Genomic DNA, 20809 nt, shown 5'->3' on the forward strand with positions numbered 1-20809 from the left:
AATTTAAAAATAATCTGCTGTTTAAAACCAATAATCATTTTTTGTAACAGTGAAGATCACTGTCAACAAATCAAACAAGAAAATATTAAAAGCTCCACTTTGAAAGTAAACAGAGCATTCTGCCACTGAATACTTTAAATAAATAGTGTGCAGAAAATGTAAATTTAAAATGGGATGACAAAACTCAATTTTAGAAGCCTTGTATTTCATTTCACTAGTAATAGATACTGTTTCATTTAAACTTGGTGCACTTGTGGCATACAAACATAACTGCCAGCACAATTATTTATGCAATAATAAATTCTCCCAGTCCCCCTTTGTTGTTTTCATCTGTAATCCTTTCAAGAATGGAACATCTAAACATAGAAAATGCTCACAGTTTATGGCATGCCTTACTAGGGCACTTTTTTTGCCTCTTTTTAATGCTGATAAATGCGTTTATTAAGTGAATTGTTGGTCTTGTCTATGTAGTAGGCTGTGCATGACTGACACTAGGCAAGGTAAACAACTTTAGATGTATAGCAAAATATATATGCCCCTAGTAAGCTATCTTCTAACAGTGTCCTGATAGAATTATTTTCTATATATATGCATTGTTTGCACCGGACACATTTCAGTGTCTCAAAGCTTCCAGTGCATGATTTTTTATCTGGTCTCTCTAGAATTCTCTTGAAGTTTGGACAATTCTTATAGGTGCAAGAAGGCATACCATCGAAGTGACCTTTAAAATCACTTTCATTCTGTACTAGTGGCCAGTTTTTTAATATAATATTCCTCATGTTTGCTGCATACAAGGAATAAAGACTGATGAAATACTGATTACATATATTCTTTCGTTCGCCTCTGTTAATTTCATTGGTACATAAACCATAATGTATATTTGAACCATACTTCTTAGCTCTCTCTGCCCAGATTTCTTCTTTGATCTTCTCAACCAACTCCACAGGATATCCACAATCCAAAAATATGTTTTTTAATAAATCAAACTGTGTGGAGCACTCATCATTTTTTGACGTTAACCTACAAATTCATGCAAATTGACTTTTCAGAACACCTTTCTTTTGGTGAAAAGGATGGCAACTCCTGAAATGCAGAAATTAATTACTGTATCTATGTTTACGATATATAGATGTATCTAAGGTGTCACCACTATTCTTCACAAGCACAACATCCAAAAAGTCTATCTTGTGCTCTTTGATGTGGGATGAAAATCTAAGAAACTCTGTTGATCTCTCCAGTTCTGTTATAAACAACTCCAGTTGGTGTAAAGTACCTGACCAAATAAAAACGATATCATCCAAAAAGTTGCAATAGCTCATGCAATGTTGAAAGTAGTCCAATTTAAATGTCACGTCCTTCTCCCATTTTAATAAAACCACATTAGCAAAGTTTGGGGTGTAAGCCACACCCATTGCCACCTTGGAGATCTGTTTAAAATATTCTCTGTCAAAAAACAGGAAAAAATTGGTCAGGACTGTTTCCATAAAGTCGGAGATGAGTCTAAGTGTGTCAGTAACTAAATAGGAATCCAGAATAATGTCACTGAACCATGATAAACCAATGTTGTGAGGAATCCCCATTGTACCGCAATCCTGCAGAGTAACAGCCCATAACCTTCGAGCTCTAGGTTTTCAGTGATGTGGGACTGATGTTTTAACATTCACTCTTGTGAACATTAAATGTTTAAACATGGCTTTCTGTCTGTATGTATATATAAATATATATATATATATATATATATATATATATATATATATATATATATATATATATAGAGAGAGAGAGAGAGATGTATGATATATAGATATCTACATATAATGACGTGATGTATATTGTATAATTTGTATTCATTGTAACCACCTAAAATTATTTGTGTACAGTTTGTTATGATATTTATTTTTCTAGACAGACTCTTTAGTAATGAGAAAGTTAGAGAAACAAAGTAAGCCTTTTTGTTGATCACATTTTTTTTTTTGCTCAGATGAACTAAACTGCAGTGCAAGGCTCACTGTCAATCCATCAATTGAGCCTTTGTTCACCAAGCAGATACATGACCTTGATGTGATAGAAGGTCGGACAGCAAGATTTGATTGCAAAGTCAGTGGGACTCCTCCTCCATTAGTTACATGGACTCACTTTGGTAAGTACATTTTTTCTGTACTGCAAGATGCATGTATTCTCAGGTGAAAAGCTCACCCTATCTAATGCTGAACATTAACTTTCAGGTATTCAGTATTGTGTTTGTGATGATGTCATCACCATGACTGTACTCAGTGCAGAAAAGATTAATGATGAATGTGTTAAACGATATGGGCAAGCAAATATATTTGCAAAGAAAAAAATTCATAGCACGCAGTGGCATGGTTCCAGGTGAATCAACATGATAATCTCATATGACAAATGGTCACTTATAGTAGCTACACATCAAATACATTGTCTCAGGAGACATAATTTATTATATTTATTTATTGTTCTTTGTTGACTGGTAAGTTGCAATGGCGAAAACAGCTTTTTCTTGAAAAACTGCTGAATAGTTTGTAGTGCATTATAAATCGTGCATCTAGTAGACATAATTATGCAGTAATTCATTAGTGGTAGTATGCACATACCTAAGTGATACAACCTTGCGCAAGTTAGGCCCTCATCTCAAAATCATAAATGTGAGGTATATATAATTGCGTTATGGTCTATTAAAAATTAGCGTTTCGGTTTCCTGTAATTTATGTGATTTTTGTGTGCATCATAACAGAACAAAAACAATAAAAGGATACGAGGGCTACAGGACTGAGACGAACGATCTCAATCAAGCATTGACAGAGTATCCACATTTTGTAAGATGTCCATGTAGATTCATGTGAGCCAGAGCTCATACTAGCTAAATAGATGAATTATTGTTTTGTTACTGTTTTCTAGCCTAAGTACAATTACAAACTGTATTTTGCAATATGAGTCAGACTGAATCTAAGTCTTATTTAGGGGCTGTTGCCCACTGCTGTACTGGTACCAGAGCCTGGTAGACATCTGGATGACCTGTCTCACAGAGTGCGCTTGTTATGAAATGAATGTCTGGCCTAAATAGCAATGTTTTCATGCCTGTTTCTGTCGGAATGAAGCTGTCTGCACTCTATATGTGATTGGTAAGGTTTTGTTCTATGGATTTCCAGAAAAATATCCAGTCCTATATACAAATATATCATGTCCTGGATTTTGACGACTACATTGTAACACTAGATGATCACAGTAACTATATCCTTTACAAATGATTAACCAAAATTAATACTAATAAAGTGCATTATCCCTTGCAATTTAATCTCTCCTAATTTATACAATGGAGAAAATAAGGACAACTGTTTGATGGTGTAATACCCATGCTAAGGAGTAAAAGTGGGATCCAGATTACCATAACTAATCACCTATAGCCTATTCTGTATTTCTTCCTTTGGTTATCTGTAATTTCAGTTTCTTAAGTAATTTGTGCTTGGATTTCCACAGGTTTATAACCAAATTAAAATTTCTGTCAGCTCCATAGCTCTCAACCTTCCGTTTCTAAAATGTGGAACACTTCCCCTAATAATGTAGAACAAATGGTCATGCAACCTCATCTAGAAAGCTTGCAGAATGGTTAAATGTGTTATTTTATACTAAAAAACTGTTATTTTAATGAATTAGTATGATTCAGTATTACTTGCTATGGATGTTATCTAAAATTTCTTAACACAGAACCTGTGACACTCTTTCAGTGTGGAGCAGAGCAGAACATGGACTTCTTAAGACTCAAAATAAAGAATATTTCATAAAAGGTACACTTGAGAAGTATGGGCAGTTCCTTTATCAATCTGCAACAATCTCAGCTTTATAGTATTCTCTTCCTGTACTTTAACTAAACTACTACAGCTCCCTCTGCAGTTTAATTTATTTTCCTTCACTGTCTTTCTTTTCTCTCATGATTGGAAGTACTCAAGCTCACCTTCTTTCTGCTAGCACATACTGTCCACTAGTTAATCAATTTCCTGAATTTCTAGTACCTTTTCCCTACCTGTAAGCATCCTACCTCTGTACCACCTTTTCTTGTCAGACTACCGTCTACATGCTGTTTACTCTACTCAGCCGCCATGCTACTTTCCTCCATGCAGTCTATCTCTTCTTAAAGAATGTAATATTCCAGGCCCTTATACAACTATTTTCCACATGGATACTCTCACTCTGTCTTAGCCCACAGTTTTTCTTCTCAACTCACCTAGCTGTTAAGTCAGCATTTCCTTTATAGTAACTGGCTTACATTAGTTGCAATAGGACATACCTACTTCCTTTCCTTCCTTCAGTGTTTCCTTTATAGCTCCCTGAGTACATTAATTCCAATAGGACATACCTACTTGCTTTCCTTCCTTCAATCCCCCCATCTCCAGACATGTAAACCGTGTACTAGTAGGAAATGTGTGACACTTTGTTCTAATTTTTTCATTCACTTCTCATTAGACGTAATAGCTTTAATCACTTTCACTTTTCCTGTCCCCTTGTCTGCCAATCATAATTACCTTTGCATCTCACTTCACACTGTTTTGGTACTAAAACTCTTAAAAAACAAATTAACAATTTAATAATCCTGCCTCACTCCCCTGAATCCAAGCCTTGTGACAATTTATTTTAATTTTCAGTCCATTCTCAAGCACCATAAGTAAATGTCTCAAATCATATAGAGCAACCTTCTGCGTTTTTCTTTCCACACTTTCTTCTTCCCCAGTTACCAAACCCTCACAAGTGCACATAGAAACACAGCAGACTTAGCTTTGGATACAAGTCAAATACCTCCTAAGCCATTAAGTCTGTCCATTTCTCTGTTCTTTACATAAGTTAGATATAATATGTAATCAAAAGTATATTTCTTTTGTACTCATTCACTGTCTCATCCCTTTTATGGAGTTCCATATGTCTGTACAATACATTCCCAATGCCTGCTATTTTTAGCTGTAGTACTATTGCATTAATGGGAATCCTTCTTCTACTAATTGGTGGCAGCACTTTTTATCTCGTTATCCTCCTAAACCCCTATATTGTTTCAGACCCTTCTAATTTTGGCAGCATTTTTTCTGTGTAGGGCATTTCAGAACAACTAACCTTATTAAGAGGTATAACTTAACATCTGGATGCTAAAGTACAAAGAAAATATTGTAGCCATTGCAGAAGCCTGGTTCAAGCCTGTCTCCATCATTTCCCAATCATTTACTTCTCATTTGTGAATGTTTAGGTTTGGCAGGTGTCGTGGCAAACTAGGTGGTATAGCTACACTCTTGATTGAAAAGGAACTTCTGAATGTTTACATTTGAAGGGAGGTAAAAACAGACTATGTATATTGGTGTACTCCATTACTAATTAGTTGTTGCCTGTGTACTTGGTAATCTCAGAATGAGCTAGCTGGCAGAAGTTCTTTTTCAATAAACAATGTAGCTCCACCACCTAGCTTGCTACTACACCTGTTTTATGATCACAGATGTATACTGCAAAGAGGAGGGGGCTTCCACATGGGGCAACAAAGTGATGCTTCTTTGTGTGACAGAGGTATCATCAACTTTAAATGTATGTGGATTGTTAGTGATTCAGTTGGCTATTCCACTGATGGTGTAGGCGGTTATAATGGGTTCCTATTGTATAATCGAAGACGCAATCCTTTGAATGTGTCTTGATCAAACTTGAAAGCAGGAAACAGCAAAATAGCGAAACGGCATATAAGCAATTTCTTTCCCTGGGAAAGAAATCTCTTGGCCACCTCCATTACTTTGTCATATTTGTCACTGTAGTATGATCTTGGAGTTGGTATATTTAAGTGGGGGGGGTCCCCCACATGGGTGAGGTGTGGGGGCAAAGCCCCCCACTTTATGTAGTGTTTTGAAGTTTTTATTTTTATGCATTTATTTTGTGGAACAGCGATTTTTTTTCCCTGGGAAAAAAATCACTGTTACGAGTGTTTGGGATCGTCAGCTTTCGCTTACATGAGGTCGATAAATCAGCGTTCGCTTTTTTAAGCATTCGCTGATTGAATATACACCCATTATAATGTTTAATAGAATTGTCACTAATAGCAGCATAGGTGATTGTATTAAAGGCATTTGCTAGGTTCAGATGTGAGGTGTTGACAGACTGACCCTTGTCCATGGTTTCAGTAACAATAACCTATTTCAAAGGAATTGACTAGGTTGAGCAGCCACACTCTTCCTTTCACAAAACCAAACAGATCAGTGTCGAGGGATTGTAGGCCAGCTATTTTATTATTTTTAACTTCAACTGTGATACATTCCATGATCATGCAAATGATAGTGGTGAGACTAAAACCTTTGTAATTTCCATGGTCTGTGGTAGGGCCATCGTTATACAGTGACACTACCATGGCAGTTTGGCAGTTCTCTAGACATCTAATACATAAAAGGTGAAATGGTTGAGGTTAAATATTTTTGTACGAAAAACTTGTCCTGAATAGTGAACAGTATGATATATTATGGGGCCCAAAGAGCTGGTGGTTTTGGATAGTGTTGCTAGAACTTGGTCCCAAGTATTTATGGTGGCAGGGGTAGTTTCAGAAGTAAAGGGTAGAACTCAGGGAAGAAGCATGGGTGCAAGGTCCGGGTGAAACTGGAGCTAAATTTGCTAGCTTGCACATTGGAGATGGATGAGAATAAGAGATTCCATTAGATGACAATTTGGCACACTACTGGCTGTTGCTTCCTTATGTAGTTAAGAAAGGTCTTATTATTGTCATTGGAAGAGGTGGCAACTGTCACTTCATAGCTTTCCTTGCACCTTCGAATGACATAGTTAACATCTTTACTGGCCAGTTCTAGATATTTTAATGATGGGAGGAATTAATTTATTATATATAGTATCTTTTTTTTGTCTAATTGTAAAGTCTGTTTATGCAACAATTCCACCATAAAGGTTTAGTTTAGAATTTGCTACTGTACTTGTAATGGATGAGAACAGATAACTCAGTACAGCATTTTACATGTGAGTGGATTCTAAAACATGTGGGTAGCAGCTTTGAGTGTAAACTGTTCTGCACTGTGACCTGTGAGATGGTGGGGAGCACTTTTGAATTCTTACAGGATGTCAGTAAAGTATAAGATGATGGCTGTAGAGTAGTCACTGAACATGAGTTCATAGACATCATGGAACTAGATGTTCAACTTTGGATCACCATTGCAGTAGCCTAAGCTATTAGAGTTACATTCTGCCAAAGATATGACTACTGGCCAGGGTTCTGAGCTTCAAGGCACCTTCCGTGTACCTTAATCACTGTGGGGCTTAAGGTGTGCAACATGAAAAAGTGGTTAGGGCATCAAAGCTTCATGACTTTCCTGACATCGAAGTACACTTTCCCTGTGGGCTTTGTAGAATTGATGATCTGCTAGTGTACTTCAAGGCTGGGCAGATTAATACCTTTCTGGAGAAAGCCCTCCACTTCATTATTACATTTTTTTATTTACATTATTATCACAGTACACTTTCCCTGTGGGCTTTGTAGAACTGATGATCTACTAGTGTCCTTCAAGGCTGGGCAGATTAATACTTTTCTGGAGAAAGCCTTTAACTTCATTATTGCATTTTTTCTTTACATTATTATCATGTAATAATCCCATCCACATAAAACAAAGTTCATCCATGTCCATTTTCTCACTCTGTCTGGGCTTTGACTTCTTCTGTGGCTTTTTGGAAAGGGGTGGAATCTAGAAATATTCTATCGACAGCAACATGGTCTTTTGTATATACTTTTACAGAACTGTATAAACTGGATTTCTTTTCCAGGTCCAGAACAGCTTTTGCTGGGACTATTCTCCAGGGACTCCTACATTCTCAAACTCCTTCTTCTTCTCATCCTTGTAATTCTAAAGTCTGGTATTCTACCCAATTAGCTTAGACTACTGCAACAGTGATCTAATGTTAAACATAGAACATCTGTGGAAGTAAACCTACCAATAACAGTAGATGCTCTAATAGATTACAGCTGCAGTAGCCATTCCCTTTCTCAGCCCCCTTTTTTTCTGTGTTTGATGTAGTGCATACCTTCTACCTGGACATTCAGTACAATACCCTACTCAATTATAGTTGACAAACTCACCAAACTAGGTGTAAACTCCTACATAAATTGCTGAATTGCCAGCTGGCTCTCAGATAGCACTAAGGAAGTCAGGATTGGTGAAACCACCTCCACTAAGAGACTGATCACCAGTGGGATACCTCAAGGCTCCATGCTGGGAACTCAGCTGTTTGACATCTGCTTTTCAGAGGTAAAGGCTAATGTCAAGGGTCTTTGGCTGACCACATTCATAGCTGACTGCAAAATGGGATCACAGATTTCCCTGCGTGACACAAATATCATACAAGAGAGTCTAACACAGAGAAATGACTGATGCCAAAGTCACAAGTTAAAACTCAATGCTAAGACATACATTATAGTGCCTTTTGGAAAAACTGCCACCCAGGCTAATTACTCCAGTAATGAGACACCCCTAAGAGCTGACTCAGTAGTCAGGGATCTGGAAACATATGTAGACAGTAATCTTGTATTTGACCAATATGTGGCCAAGATAGCAAGAAAATCATTCTACATTGCACAATTTATAAATAAAGGCATGGCATCCAGGTCCAAGGAAGTCATAGCGCCACTTTATTTGACCGTTATTAGACCCGTCATTGAGTATAATGTCCTCTTTGGCATGTACCGCACCAGATATATGCAACAGTTAGAGCACCCACAAAGGTTCCTTACCAGAAGAATCCAGGGTATAAACACACTGTCATATACAGATCCCCTTAAAGCCCTGTCTCTATACTATGTCTCCCACAGGCTACTTATTGGTGATTTATGCCTGGCATACAAGGCATCCTTGGATCCAGCTCTGATGGACCTTTTACACATTCACAAAATGAACAGCATCAGAATCACTAGATCAAAGGATTTAAATTTTTGCTTGTGAGATAAATAAGACAAGGCAGTTACATGTCTCAGGGGATCCAGTGCTGTGGAGCAGACTCGCCACCATGTGAAAAAGAGCCCATCTCCAATCCTATTTAAGTGTAACCTTGACCAATTAATGGGAAATCAGAAATTCACCCTGAGTCTGACCCCCATGTCTCTGATAGAGACAGGCAGTATTGCCCAAACTAACATACCCTCTCCCCACATAACCTCTAGAAACTTCCTAACATACCCACTCCTAATAAACACCCATGATGCATAGGTATATAATTGAGTTGGATTTTATGGCTAGACTTATAAAGACCCTGGTGGTCATTAGCCTAGTATATACATATGAACCTAGATAGATAGATAGATAGATAGATAGATAGATAGATAGATAGACAGATTTTTATTTCCATTCCTAGCATTTACCTGACTTCAGGCCTTTAGCCTTCCTTCTTCAGGCAAAAACGTTCTGAAGCTTTTTGCATCCTAGCCACTGCTTTTATACTGCTGTCCTTAAGCCCCACAGTGGTTAACATGCGTGGAAAGTGCCCTGAAGCTTTGGAGACAGTGGTCATATTCTTGGCAGGATATAACACAGTTAGCTTGGGCTACTGCAAAAGTGATTTATTCGAACATCTACTATTATGGTAAGTTTTCTTGCACAACTGTACTTTCAATGAAGGAAGATAACTTCTCTGTAGCTGGACATAATAAGGGAGGAGGCAGAAGTCAATGGTGGGGTGCAGAACTAGGACAAGGAGATTTGTACTTCTAGTGAGGTGAAGGGCAATTTGGTCATGGGAACTGGCATTAATAAACTTTAGTAACCATTGTGCACATTTGTAATAGGTTATATAGGTCTGCCAGATTTTAGGCATAGAATTGAAATCATCTAAGATTATTATATCGGGTTTAAAAGTATAATTTCCAAGTGAACAGCAAATCACAAGTGATTAAAGTGTATATTATCATCATCTGGGTCATTGATGGGGTCCTTCAAATGTCAATAATGCAGCAGTTCATCTTGTTTAATGTTACCAGGATTTCCAGGAGTTCTAGGTTGGTATCATGTTGAAATTAGTGTTTTTTGGTAATGGGACTGAGGATGAATATGGATACTCCCTCACAGTACCCAAATGGGTCTGAATGCATGATAAGTGCTAAACCCAGGTAAAGAGGGATGCTGTCAATGCACAGAAACAATATTTCAGTAAATATACAGGTACGTATTTCTATGAGGGACAGAAAAGTATCAAGTTTGGGCATTATTTTGTTTAGACTCCTAGCGTAGAACAATAGCATGTTAATGTAAGTTTGGTTAGAATTTGTTACACTGTTATGTCCAAAAGACAGACTCAGTGTAAAAAAGACACTATGGGTACAGTAAATGTTCTAGCTAATGTGTGGAGTTCTGAGGAGATAGATCGAGGCTATCCAAAGTTAAATAGGCTGGCCTGCAAGCCATCAGTGTCATGCTAGGTAATCCTAGAATGATACCAGTTAACAATCCAGTTGTTAAAATCAATTATTTTATCTTTGAGCTATAGCAACCTTCTTGGGAATGGCAAGATGCTGCTCAAGACATCTTTTCTACTTTGGACATATATATGGAGAGCCTGATCATATCTGTCTTTATTTCCAGTAGGGTAACATTTCTTAGGTCATTCACCCTCACATGAGCAACCACAAGGTCATATTCATAATTGGGGGAGTGAAAAGAACTAAGGACCTTTGTCATACCACAGATCCTGGCACTAGATAGACAACTAATTACTTGTCCAGCCTGTGGAAAGAAAGACTTGTGTGCTTGAATGTAGAGACACCTATATCTAGCACATTGCCATGAAAGGGTGCAGGTCTGACCTCATTGGTCTAGATCTACACCTTGGGTGGGTCTAGGTGTATAGGTGTGGGTACAGAAATGGATGCATCCCTTTGTGTCTTAAGCTTATTATTATGGCATGCGGGAAGCTTAGGTAACAATTTCTTTAAAACCTCAGCATAAGTGGGTTTAGTGCCATGTTGTTTTGAAGTAATAGTGTGCAGTTTACTGACATATGTAAGTCGTGCTGTTTTGCCCCCAGTCTGAGTAAATTCTTTACAAACAGTTTTGATATTTAATAAGAGCAAAACATTGTCATTAAATGTAAGGCAATGGTTACGCTGCCTCAGACAGCCAAATGCTAACAGGTTGCTTAAAGGGTCTAGAGGTGAGTGCAGTATCATAGTGACATTGATGGGTGAGTAGGCAAGAATTATGTGTACATGGTTGAGCTGAGGTTACCTAGATAAATGAGAGAAGGCATGTAGGATAGTGGTCAGAACAGAAAGGCAAATTATGTTCAAGGAACTAACGGTGGAGGTTGGCCTTTACTGTTAAAAGTTTTAGGGTACTTGCACAGTAAACACACACACACACACACACACAAACACACACACACACACACATGCACACACACTACATTTTAGAATACTCATTGTGCACCAGAATTAGAATTACACATTACACCACAGCACAATATTCACACACTGAGTCACACTCTAATTCCCTGCTCTACTGCACTGTAAAGATAGTTAGCAGAGTAGATCTGGTATAACATTTTGCGTGCCAGACAGCATGATACAATCTTAACAGTGTTGACAGTTGGAGAGTTAACTTAAAATGAGTTGCAAAGAATATTAAGGTCATATTTAAAGAAGGTTCTTGATGTATTTATATGGACTGGCCAGATCTGTTTTAAATAATGTCATCTGCATAAAGGGTGGCAGTGGTGGGATCAAACAAGGTGGTAGTATCATTTGTGTATAAAAGCAGATGGTATGAAACCACACAGAAATATGAGGCATGCCTGACATGAATGTTCCTTTGTCAGAGGAAATATTACCTGACTTAATTTTGAAGGTTCTAAATCTAAGATAGTCTTTGAACCAATTAATGACATTCTACTGAAAGTTAATCTGTGTGGTTTACTGAGGAGCGTTTTATGTTCTGTATTAAATATAGAGGCTCTGGTCAGGTAAATAAACACATTCATTGGTAAATGACATTTTCCCCTAGCAAGGAAAATTTTATATTTAACAATGTAAATGACAAAGAGTATACTGCACATTGTCTGAACCTGTGGTGGGGTCCTGCTAGTATGCCATGCTTACTGATGTGAGAATAACTTTGCAAATATTTTTACTGTAGAAGAAAATATAGAAATGGGATGGAAGTCTTCCTGAGGGGAGAAGGAGTTGGGGATATGTAGCAAATAAGTTTATGTGACAAAGAGGCTTAGCTAAGTTTTTGTCAGCAAGTGTGAAGAAAATGAGATGTATGGTTTTACAGATGGAATTTAATTTATTATAGGTTTTCTATTAGTTTATGTATTGAAATAGTTGTGATCATAATGAAGTAGAATATGATATGTGGTGGCCTTTAGATTACATCTGAGTATGGTAGGGGGAGATGGTGTCTTTCAAAGAGGTTCCAGTGTTGCCCAATATATAGGTACAACACTCAGGAACAGTATTTCTCATTTCTTGACAAGCTGGAGTAGGATTCAAGAAACCATGACACTCAGCTAGAAATAAGAAAGGATACCAAGCTGCCATTTAATCCAAAATCCAAGATAACAAAAAACTAAAAAATTAAAACAAAAACAACTGGCAACTTCACTGAAGACTGAATCCACAAAGTTTAATGAAGTGCTTTTCGTCTAAATACTTCTTTGAACTTCATCATATAATAACATTTACAAAACTCAAGTTTAAATAGTCATGTTAAACCATGATTAAAATCAGCTGTCTCTCCATCTTAAAATTTAAAGGAACAGTAGTTAAAATAGCATTGTGAACATAATATGCATTTTCCTGTTCTTTAAAACTGCCTTATTTAACAAGCAAGTGAATACATTTATCGCAGCAGCAATATGGTGAAAATCATATACAAAAATTGTGTGAAAATGTAGAGCATCCTCATTTATCTAACCTTACATTATAAACATTTTCAAGTGAAAAATTAATAAGTAAAACATAATTTCTATAATGTAGTTACTACGTTATTTCATGTCATTAAACTTTTCAATTTTAAACAACGTGATAGAACACATGTCGTTCAATGCTGGAAAGTTATAAGCATTGAGACAATGAAGTTCAAAGAAGTATTTGGACGAAAAGTGCTTCATTAAACCTTGGGGTCGCTGCCAGTGATTGCCAAGAATGAGGAGAAGTTGGACAAGCATGGGCTCTGAGATTGTGGATTGTGGAAGAGAAACACGTATCTCCAGCTGCACCTCCATACAATACATATGCTGGTGTAGCACAGAATAGTACCTTTGAGATGTACTAGTAGCGGAGAACCAGAAAGATGTTGGCAAACACCACAAAGCTTATCTACATGAAAGTGGCATGGTACCCCAGAGTAGGAGGTGGAGGAGGAGGAAGGAACTTCTGAAGGGTCTTTTGTTAGGAGGGTAGAGCTATGAAAAGGAAGTGAATGGAAGCTCCAATGTCTATCATAAGCTTATCAGAAGAGGCAGGGAGTGACTTTTTATTATCACAGCAGAGCTGAATAGGAAGAGATAGATGTTATTACTTATCTAGAGATAAATAACCTGGCCAGTAAGGACATAGAAGCAGTTTTGGAGGAATATGCAAAAGTGGGAAAGGACTTTAAGCAAGGAGCAAACACAGTAACATTATTTGGTGCACTGCATGAATGAGGCAAAAGAATGTTGCATCATGAGTTTCAACAACTTTCTTGTGTGCATTATCAAATAGTGGAAGATTCAGTTCTTCATCTTCATTTGGGGACTAGGAATTCAGTTGTCCGTTTGGAAGGATATGGGAATATTTTGGCTTAGGGAGTTATGTCTGTCTTGTCAGAAGAATCAAGATCCAAAGTAACAAGTTTAATTGTTTTATCTGTCAACATATAAACTAGCTAATTGTAAGGATCATAATTCAGTGTTACAGACCTTTGTGGTTTTGACAAACAAGCATAGATCTCTCTAAATATACTAATGCCTTGCTACAGAGAATTATATGTCATGGGGGACATATTCTTTCTATAACTAATTAAATACCTTATGGAGCCACTTTCCCAGTCTTTGTGCTATATGTAGAGCATTTTGACACATATCTAGCTGTTAAAATATCAACACAGTGAAAGAGATTTAGCCTTGTATCTGATTATTGCCAGCCATAAGGCCAGTCATATGATTCCATGTCTAGAATCTATTGGTTAATAGTTTTCTTACAGAAACAAATAATAATAAAATATTTTACCTAAAATGCTAAGCATTTAAGCAAGTAGGCTATAGGAGGCAACTAGTTTTAGCAGAGGACTTTCAGCATTGACTTGAAGTGCAAGTCTGATGGACTTACCTCTCAGCTTTCCAGATTTTTGCCTTATGTTTTTCATAGGTTCATAGATTAGTACTAGGCTAACTGCCTTTGTGGGCCATTTTAAGCCTAGCCAATTACCCCATGTGAGAATCAAACCCTGCAACTTTGGTTTATAAGGCAAATACCTTAACCATTATGCCAACCTCCCACCCTCTTGGTTCCTCTTAAAATTTTAGGTTTTCTGCCAAACCATTGAGAGTTGAAGTGGACTGAAGTCACTAAATAATGACACACATTTGAGTTTCAGAATTCGTACCCTTCAGAAAATATGTGCTAATGTCAAACCTATTATTCCATCAACTTTCTAAGTTTATAAGAGCAATATTTAAAATTTGTCCCTGATTTTCGGCCATTTTCCCCAAATTATTTTTGGTTTTGTCCAGAATTCTTATGATTAGAAATTTAGCTATGCTGGTGGGAATTCCTGTTTAAAACACAAAGGTAGTTGTATACATGTTTTTTGGTTCCTTGGGAGGATTTATATTGAACCTACAATTTTCCTTCACTAACCCTGCTCAGGTTCACTGAAGGTAGATGTTTTCTTGGCTTGAACTAAGAAAATTTTCCTGCAGCATGATTTTGAAGTGTAAAACACTGTAAATACTTTGTTTCACAGCTCATGGAGCTAAGTATGGAGCCTTTAGGATGATCAGACTTCTAAAACATTTACTTAGATTATAGAAGATTTGTTACTAGACCATCCATTAGTAATAATATTTAGACTCCTGACTTTAATGGAGAAGCTGTTTGCTCCAATATTGTATAGCTGGAGTAAATCTTTACTGACTTCCATTTTTTCTTCATTCAGGTCATGAGGTGACGGAAAGTGAAAACATACGCCTTGTGAAGGAGCGAGGTCTTCATTCTTTAATAATCTCCCATGTGAGCAGTGAGAATGAAGGGGAATATACAGTCTCAGCAAGGAACCCACATGGGGAAGTTGAGTGCTGTGCTGAGTTATATGTAGAAGAACCTCGTCCTGCAGCCTCACTACAAAGGTAAGAAACATATCTGTGTTGTACAACCTCAGAATGCATTAGTATTATGTCAGGTATTTTTCTAATTGAGATTATATGTTCATTCTTGTTGTGAAGAGTTGAAAAACTAGTTCATCATGTATACTGGTGTGACAGTTGAGTAGCTTTAATCATATTCTATAAACTAATTACAGCCCTTAAATCTTCTAATCAGAAGCCAAATTGTAATGGGTCTATTTGTTCAGAATACAAATCATTACACAATTACTTAATATAACATTAAAAGCAGTACTCTTAAGTAGGAGAAATACTTGTCTTTATAACAAATGGTGTTGTGAGCTCAGTAATACAACACTTTTCAATTCCCATTGCAGAGCTATAGTCAGTAGTACCCAACGCTACCCTGAGTCATTGAATTGTATGTAGCAAGTGCAACTGACGTTTTTTGCTTGTGGCCACCACTAGAAGCATACCCTTTCCTCGAGTTACGTAGATCTTAACTTCCTCGAGTGTACCTTGGAGGGAGGACAGACCTACTCAAAAGGCAACATTCATTCTGGAAATTCCAAAATTATAATTTCTGTAAAAGAACAGTACTTTTGCAGCGATGGCTTTTACAAAGTAGACTGCATTGGGTTTCAAGCTATCATCATATAATCCTTTTTCAGACATGTGGATAAATGCCCTTTTCGATATTTAAATCTAAACATCAGTTTGTGGCTCTGCTTAGTACTTTTCTAGCATGTGGAAGTTCAGTAACAATCTCCTTGTACGATATTAATTTCACTATCTATTAGTATCTTTATCCTCCTGATAATCTAACACCAAATAATTCATTCTCATTTACCCACTTTACAAATGTCAGAGCTGCAGTAGAGAAAACTGTATCATTGATATAACCTGCATTATAGTAAGGTCAACTTTCTTCAGCATAAAATCTAACACATGCTAGTTAGAGCAAGTCAGAACTGATTAAACAGTAATCTAGTTTTAATATTTGGCTACACACACACACACACACACACACACACACACAGACACACACATATATGTTTGATATAGTTGTGCTCAGTCACTCAAAAATATATGACTTTATGTCAGAAAGGTGAGGATTAAAATCAATAAACATCAGTAACAATTACAGATCAGGACATTTTATTACTCATAGAATGCATGTTACTGCAAATAATTTTATTCTGTTACTTGTGAATGATACCAGCAAGCAAGATATATTATTGCACTTGGGCATTTACATGTTATTATTTATTTATTTATTTACATTTGTTTACCTGGAAAGTCTGACTGGGCGAGAAGGCCATTTTCAGCGGAGGCCTCGGGAGGAAAGCTCCACAGAAATACAAGCAATCTACAATAATTACATAGTACAATACTATACATACAGTAAGATGCAGAATACATGTCTTCTAGTTAGTCTATACAAAGTAGTATTCAATACGGTTCTCTAGTAGATACAGGTTCAAAAAGAAAAACACAAGCATTTCAGTGAAGATCACTGTGAGAAAAAATAAATGAGATTTCCTTTATATATATTTATTTTTTGAGTAGTAATAACACTGAGGAGATGGAGAAAATGAGGTAAGGAGTGGACAGTGTATTGAGACAGTTATAGATATCTTGTCAGCCAGGTTTGGCGCAGGAGCAGTGCCAGTTCTTGGATAGATGTTCAAATAGTAGTTGTTTAAAACTGGTAGATTCAAGTATGTTTTGGAGGGTATGGGGTAGAGAGTTCCATAATTTGGGTATTTGATTTGAGAATAGGGCTTCACCATGAGTGTTTTTACCTTTGTTTACTGTGAGAAAGTTTCTGTCTGCAGATCTTAGACTTTGTGGCACGAGTAGGGAACAACAAGTTCCTTGAGGGATGGGCAACTGTCAGGATGGAAGATGATATTGTGTGTGAATTTAAGTTGGTAGAGATGAAGAAGGTTAGGTAGCTTGAGCCAATTTAATTTATGTAGAGCAACACAATGGTGGGTTTGGTGAGGAAGGTTGGCTGCGAAATGGGCTATTTTGTTGTAGCAAGTTTCCAATTTGGTTGTCTGATTTTTTTTAAGTTGGCAAAGAGGGGGAAGCATATAGGAGTGTAGAGAGGAGGAAGGTTCTGGATATGGCTAGTCTGGTATTGTCAGTGAGGAATAGCTTGCTTCTGTACAGTGAGCCAAGTTTGATGTGAACTTTCTTAATTGTGGTGGCTATGTGTTGGTCAGATCTGAGTTTGTTGTCAATTGTCACTCCAAGGAGTTTTGTATGCTCAACTGATTGGATGACTGTGTTGTTTGCTGAGAGAATAGTAAAAGGAGGGGTGGTCGGTGAGTGTTTGCTACTGGTAAATAGCATTAACTGTGTCTTTTTGGCATTGAGGATTAGTTGTGATTTACTTAGATATGTTTCTATATTATTAAAAGCTTATTGGGCTATTATTTGTAGGTCTAGTAAGGTATCTACTGAGCAGATTAAAGTTGAATCATCCGCATACTGAACTACTTTAGCATGTTGTGGATGAGGCTAGATCATTAGAGAAGATGGTGAAAAGAAGGGGTCCTAATATAGACCCTTGGGGGACTCCAACCAAGACAGGCAGAAGTGGTGAAAGTTCACATTTCCATTGTACTGCTTGTTGTCTGTCAGAAAGATGGCTTAGGAACCAGGAGAGGGAAGTCTTGGATAGGTTTAGTGAGGCAAGAGTACTAAGGAGTCTCTGATGCGAGACAGTGTTGAATGCTTTTGACATGTCTAAGAAGATTGATGCTACTTGCTGGTTTGAATTTTTCAGTTGGTTGATGGTGTTAGAGAAATTAATTAGGGCTGTGGTGGTGCTATGTTATGGTATGAAACCCTGTTGGGAGGGAGAGATAAGGTTGTGAGATAACAGGTATTGTAGTAACTGAATGTGGATACATTTTTCCAGAATTTTGACACAGAGGGAAAGGATGGCTATGGGTCTGTAATTGTTTAATTATGTTGATTTTCCTCCTTTATGGGGAGGGGTGATATAGGAAATTTTCCATAATTTTGGGACATATTGTTCTGCTATAGACCTATTTACCAGAATGGAGATAGGCAAAGCTATGATGTCAGCTGACAGTCTGAGGTACTCATTGGGGAGTTGGTCAGCTGCTAAGGAAGAAAGTTTCAGTTTTTTCAGTATTGTTCTTATGGTGTTAGTTGGGACAGGTTTGAGGTCAAAAAAGTTGTTGGTTTCCACATTAGGTGGAAGAGACAGAGGGGTGGAATTGCTCCCCTGTAACTAAGGAGAGGATAGTGTTTATAAAGTAGGTGTTGATTTGTGAGGCAATACTCACACTTTGGTTATTGGTTGTTAGTTCTGGAGTTGTAGCTTTACCTGGGTGGAGGAGCGAGTTAATTGCTTTCCAGAACTTTTTGGGATTGTTTTCATATTTGTTTTGCATAGTTGCATAATATGTTTTTTTTGTTTAGTTTGAGTTGTTTTTTTGTTTGATTGCGGAGCTGCTGGTATGCTAGCAGAGTTTTATTGTCTTTTGTTTTTTGGTATTGATTCCAGGTTTTGTCCCTTAGTTTTTGAAGTTTAGTGGTATCTTTTGATATCCAGGGCAATCTCTTATTTTAAACACAACATGTATAAGTTGGTGCGGAGCTATTTAGAATAGCTAGAAATGTGTCATTGAAGTATGTTACAGCCTGGTCAAGTTGGAGATGATAGAGTGGTGTCCAGTTGCATTTATTGACCATGTCTATGAATACTTCATTGGAGAAGTTTTTGGTATTTCATACAACTTTGCAAACTATAGTTCTGGGTGAGTTGAGCTGATGACAGATTAAGTAGGTAGGTATATAGTCACTTAAATTATTTGGAGAGCATCCTGAGAGATAGTTGTGGGTGCTACTGTTGATAAGTGACCAGTCTAAGATAGATTCCGTTTTGCTATGTTTATCTATTCATGTGGGAAACTGGATTATTTGGGAGAAACCATGCAGATTTATAGAAGTAGATGGGTTGTTACCAGTGCAAGTGTTCCAGTCTAAGTTGAAGTCGCCTGTAATAATGGTTTCATGGGTGTAGGTTGAGGCTGTCCAGGCTATGAGTTCCTCAGTGGCAATGGGAGTATTATTGGGAGGTATGTAAGTGGCTATTGTGGTAATATGTTTCTTTGGGTCTATATTAGAACACCGAACATTTAAAATGTTGAGTTTTCTAATATCGACCCATTTTCAGCGAACACTGAAAATATTGAAGAAAAGCAGAAAACCAAATCTTTTCCTAGGGAACGAATTTGGTTGTCTGTTTCTGTTGCTTTGGTATTTTCAGCGCTCTGGTGGAAAGTTACGGGTCGGGTTCTGGTAAGTGCGCGATTGAGTGCAGACTAGGTTAGTTAGGGTTAGGGTGTGGGTTAGGTATGTGTGCGATTGTGTGGGCATGAGGGTTAGGGTGGGTTAGGTGAGTTAGGTTTAGGTTTAGGGTTAGGGCGTGGGTTAGGTATGTGTGCGATTGTGTGGACGTGAGGGTTAGGGTGGGTTAGGTGAGTTAGGGTTAGGGCGCGGGTCAGGTAAGTGTGTGAATGTGTGGATGTGAGGGTTAGGGTGGGGTAGGTGAGTGTGTGATAGTGATGGACCTTAGGGTTAGGGTTTGGGTTAAGGTAAGTGGATAGTTAGTGGTGTGTGTGTATAGTTTAGTGTAGAGTTAGGTGTAAGAGTTTAAGTGTATGTGTGTGGATTGCTGTTTGTTTGGTGTGCTTGTGTTGTGTGTATGTGTTTTGGAACAGCAAATTTTTTCCCTAGGAAAAAAATTTGCTGTTCTGAATGTTCAATGTTTAGTATTTTCGATTGGTAGGGTTCGATATTAGAACATTCGACATTTTGAATGTTCGGTGTTCTAATATAGACCCGTTTATTGGGGTTGATTCTGAGCCATGTTACTAGAACTTCAAAGTTGTTAGCATAAGGGTATTTGATGGGTAGGTGGTCTATGCTTAGATTATCTTTGTAGAAGACTGCAAACCCGCCACCCTTCTTCCTGATCCTGTCTAACCTGTGTATGCTATAACCTTGTGGGAGTATGTCTGTGTCTCTTATATTGGGTTTTAGCCAAGTTTCTGTTGCTATAAGAATATTGGATGAGTATTGAGCAATGACTGCATAAAAGTCTGTGATCTTGTTAACTAGGCTTCTAAGGTTCGTGTTAAGAATGATAAGGTCTGTAGTTTTAATGTGAGGAAGGGGTGGAATGGTAGCCATGATGGTATGTTGTGCAGTTTGTGGCCCAAGATTGAGGTGTATATCACCATTATGGAGAATCTATGATAATACACATGCATGTTTGTGTGACAATTTGGAGAGTAGGTGTTTGCTGAAGTGGTTAGCTGTTTTACTGACTACATATATAGAACCACAATTGCAGAGTACCCTTGAAACCACAGTAGCTAAAAAAACAATGATGTCTTGTTCTTATGTTCATCGAATGTTTTTTATTCCACAATAGATAGCA

General features: G+C 37.4%; 1 protein-coding gene across 2 annotated transcripts in view; it reads left to right on the plus strand.

Annotated features, from left to right (window-relative positions):
* SPEG (striated muscle enriched protein kinase) overlaps positions 1-20809 on the plus strand; it is a 2687905-nt gene that overhangs the window by 1840830 nt on the left and 826266 nt on the right. For both annotated transcript variants that reach the window (XM_044075871.1, XM_044075873.1), the window contains 2 exons: positions 1982-2140; positions 15156-15345. In XM_044075871.1, coding sequence (XP_043931806.1) covers positions 1982-2140; positions 15156-15345 — 349 coding nt within the window. The remainder of the gene's footprint in view (positions 1-1981; positions 2141-15155; positions 15346-20809) is intronic.

Source organism: Protopterus annectens, chromosome 6.part1, assembly GCF_019279795.1.
Source record: "Protopterus annectens isolate FY-2018-M chromosome 6.part1, PAN1.0, whole genome shotgun sequence".
Classification (NCBI taxonomy): domain Eukaryota; kingdom Metazoa; phylum Chordata; order Ceratodontiformes; family Protopteridae; genus Protopterus; species Protopterus annectens.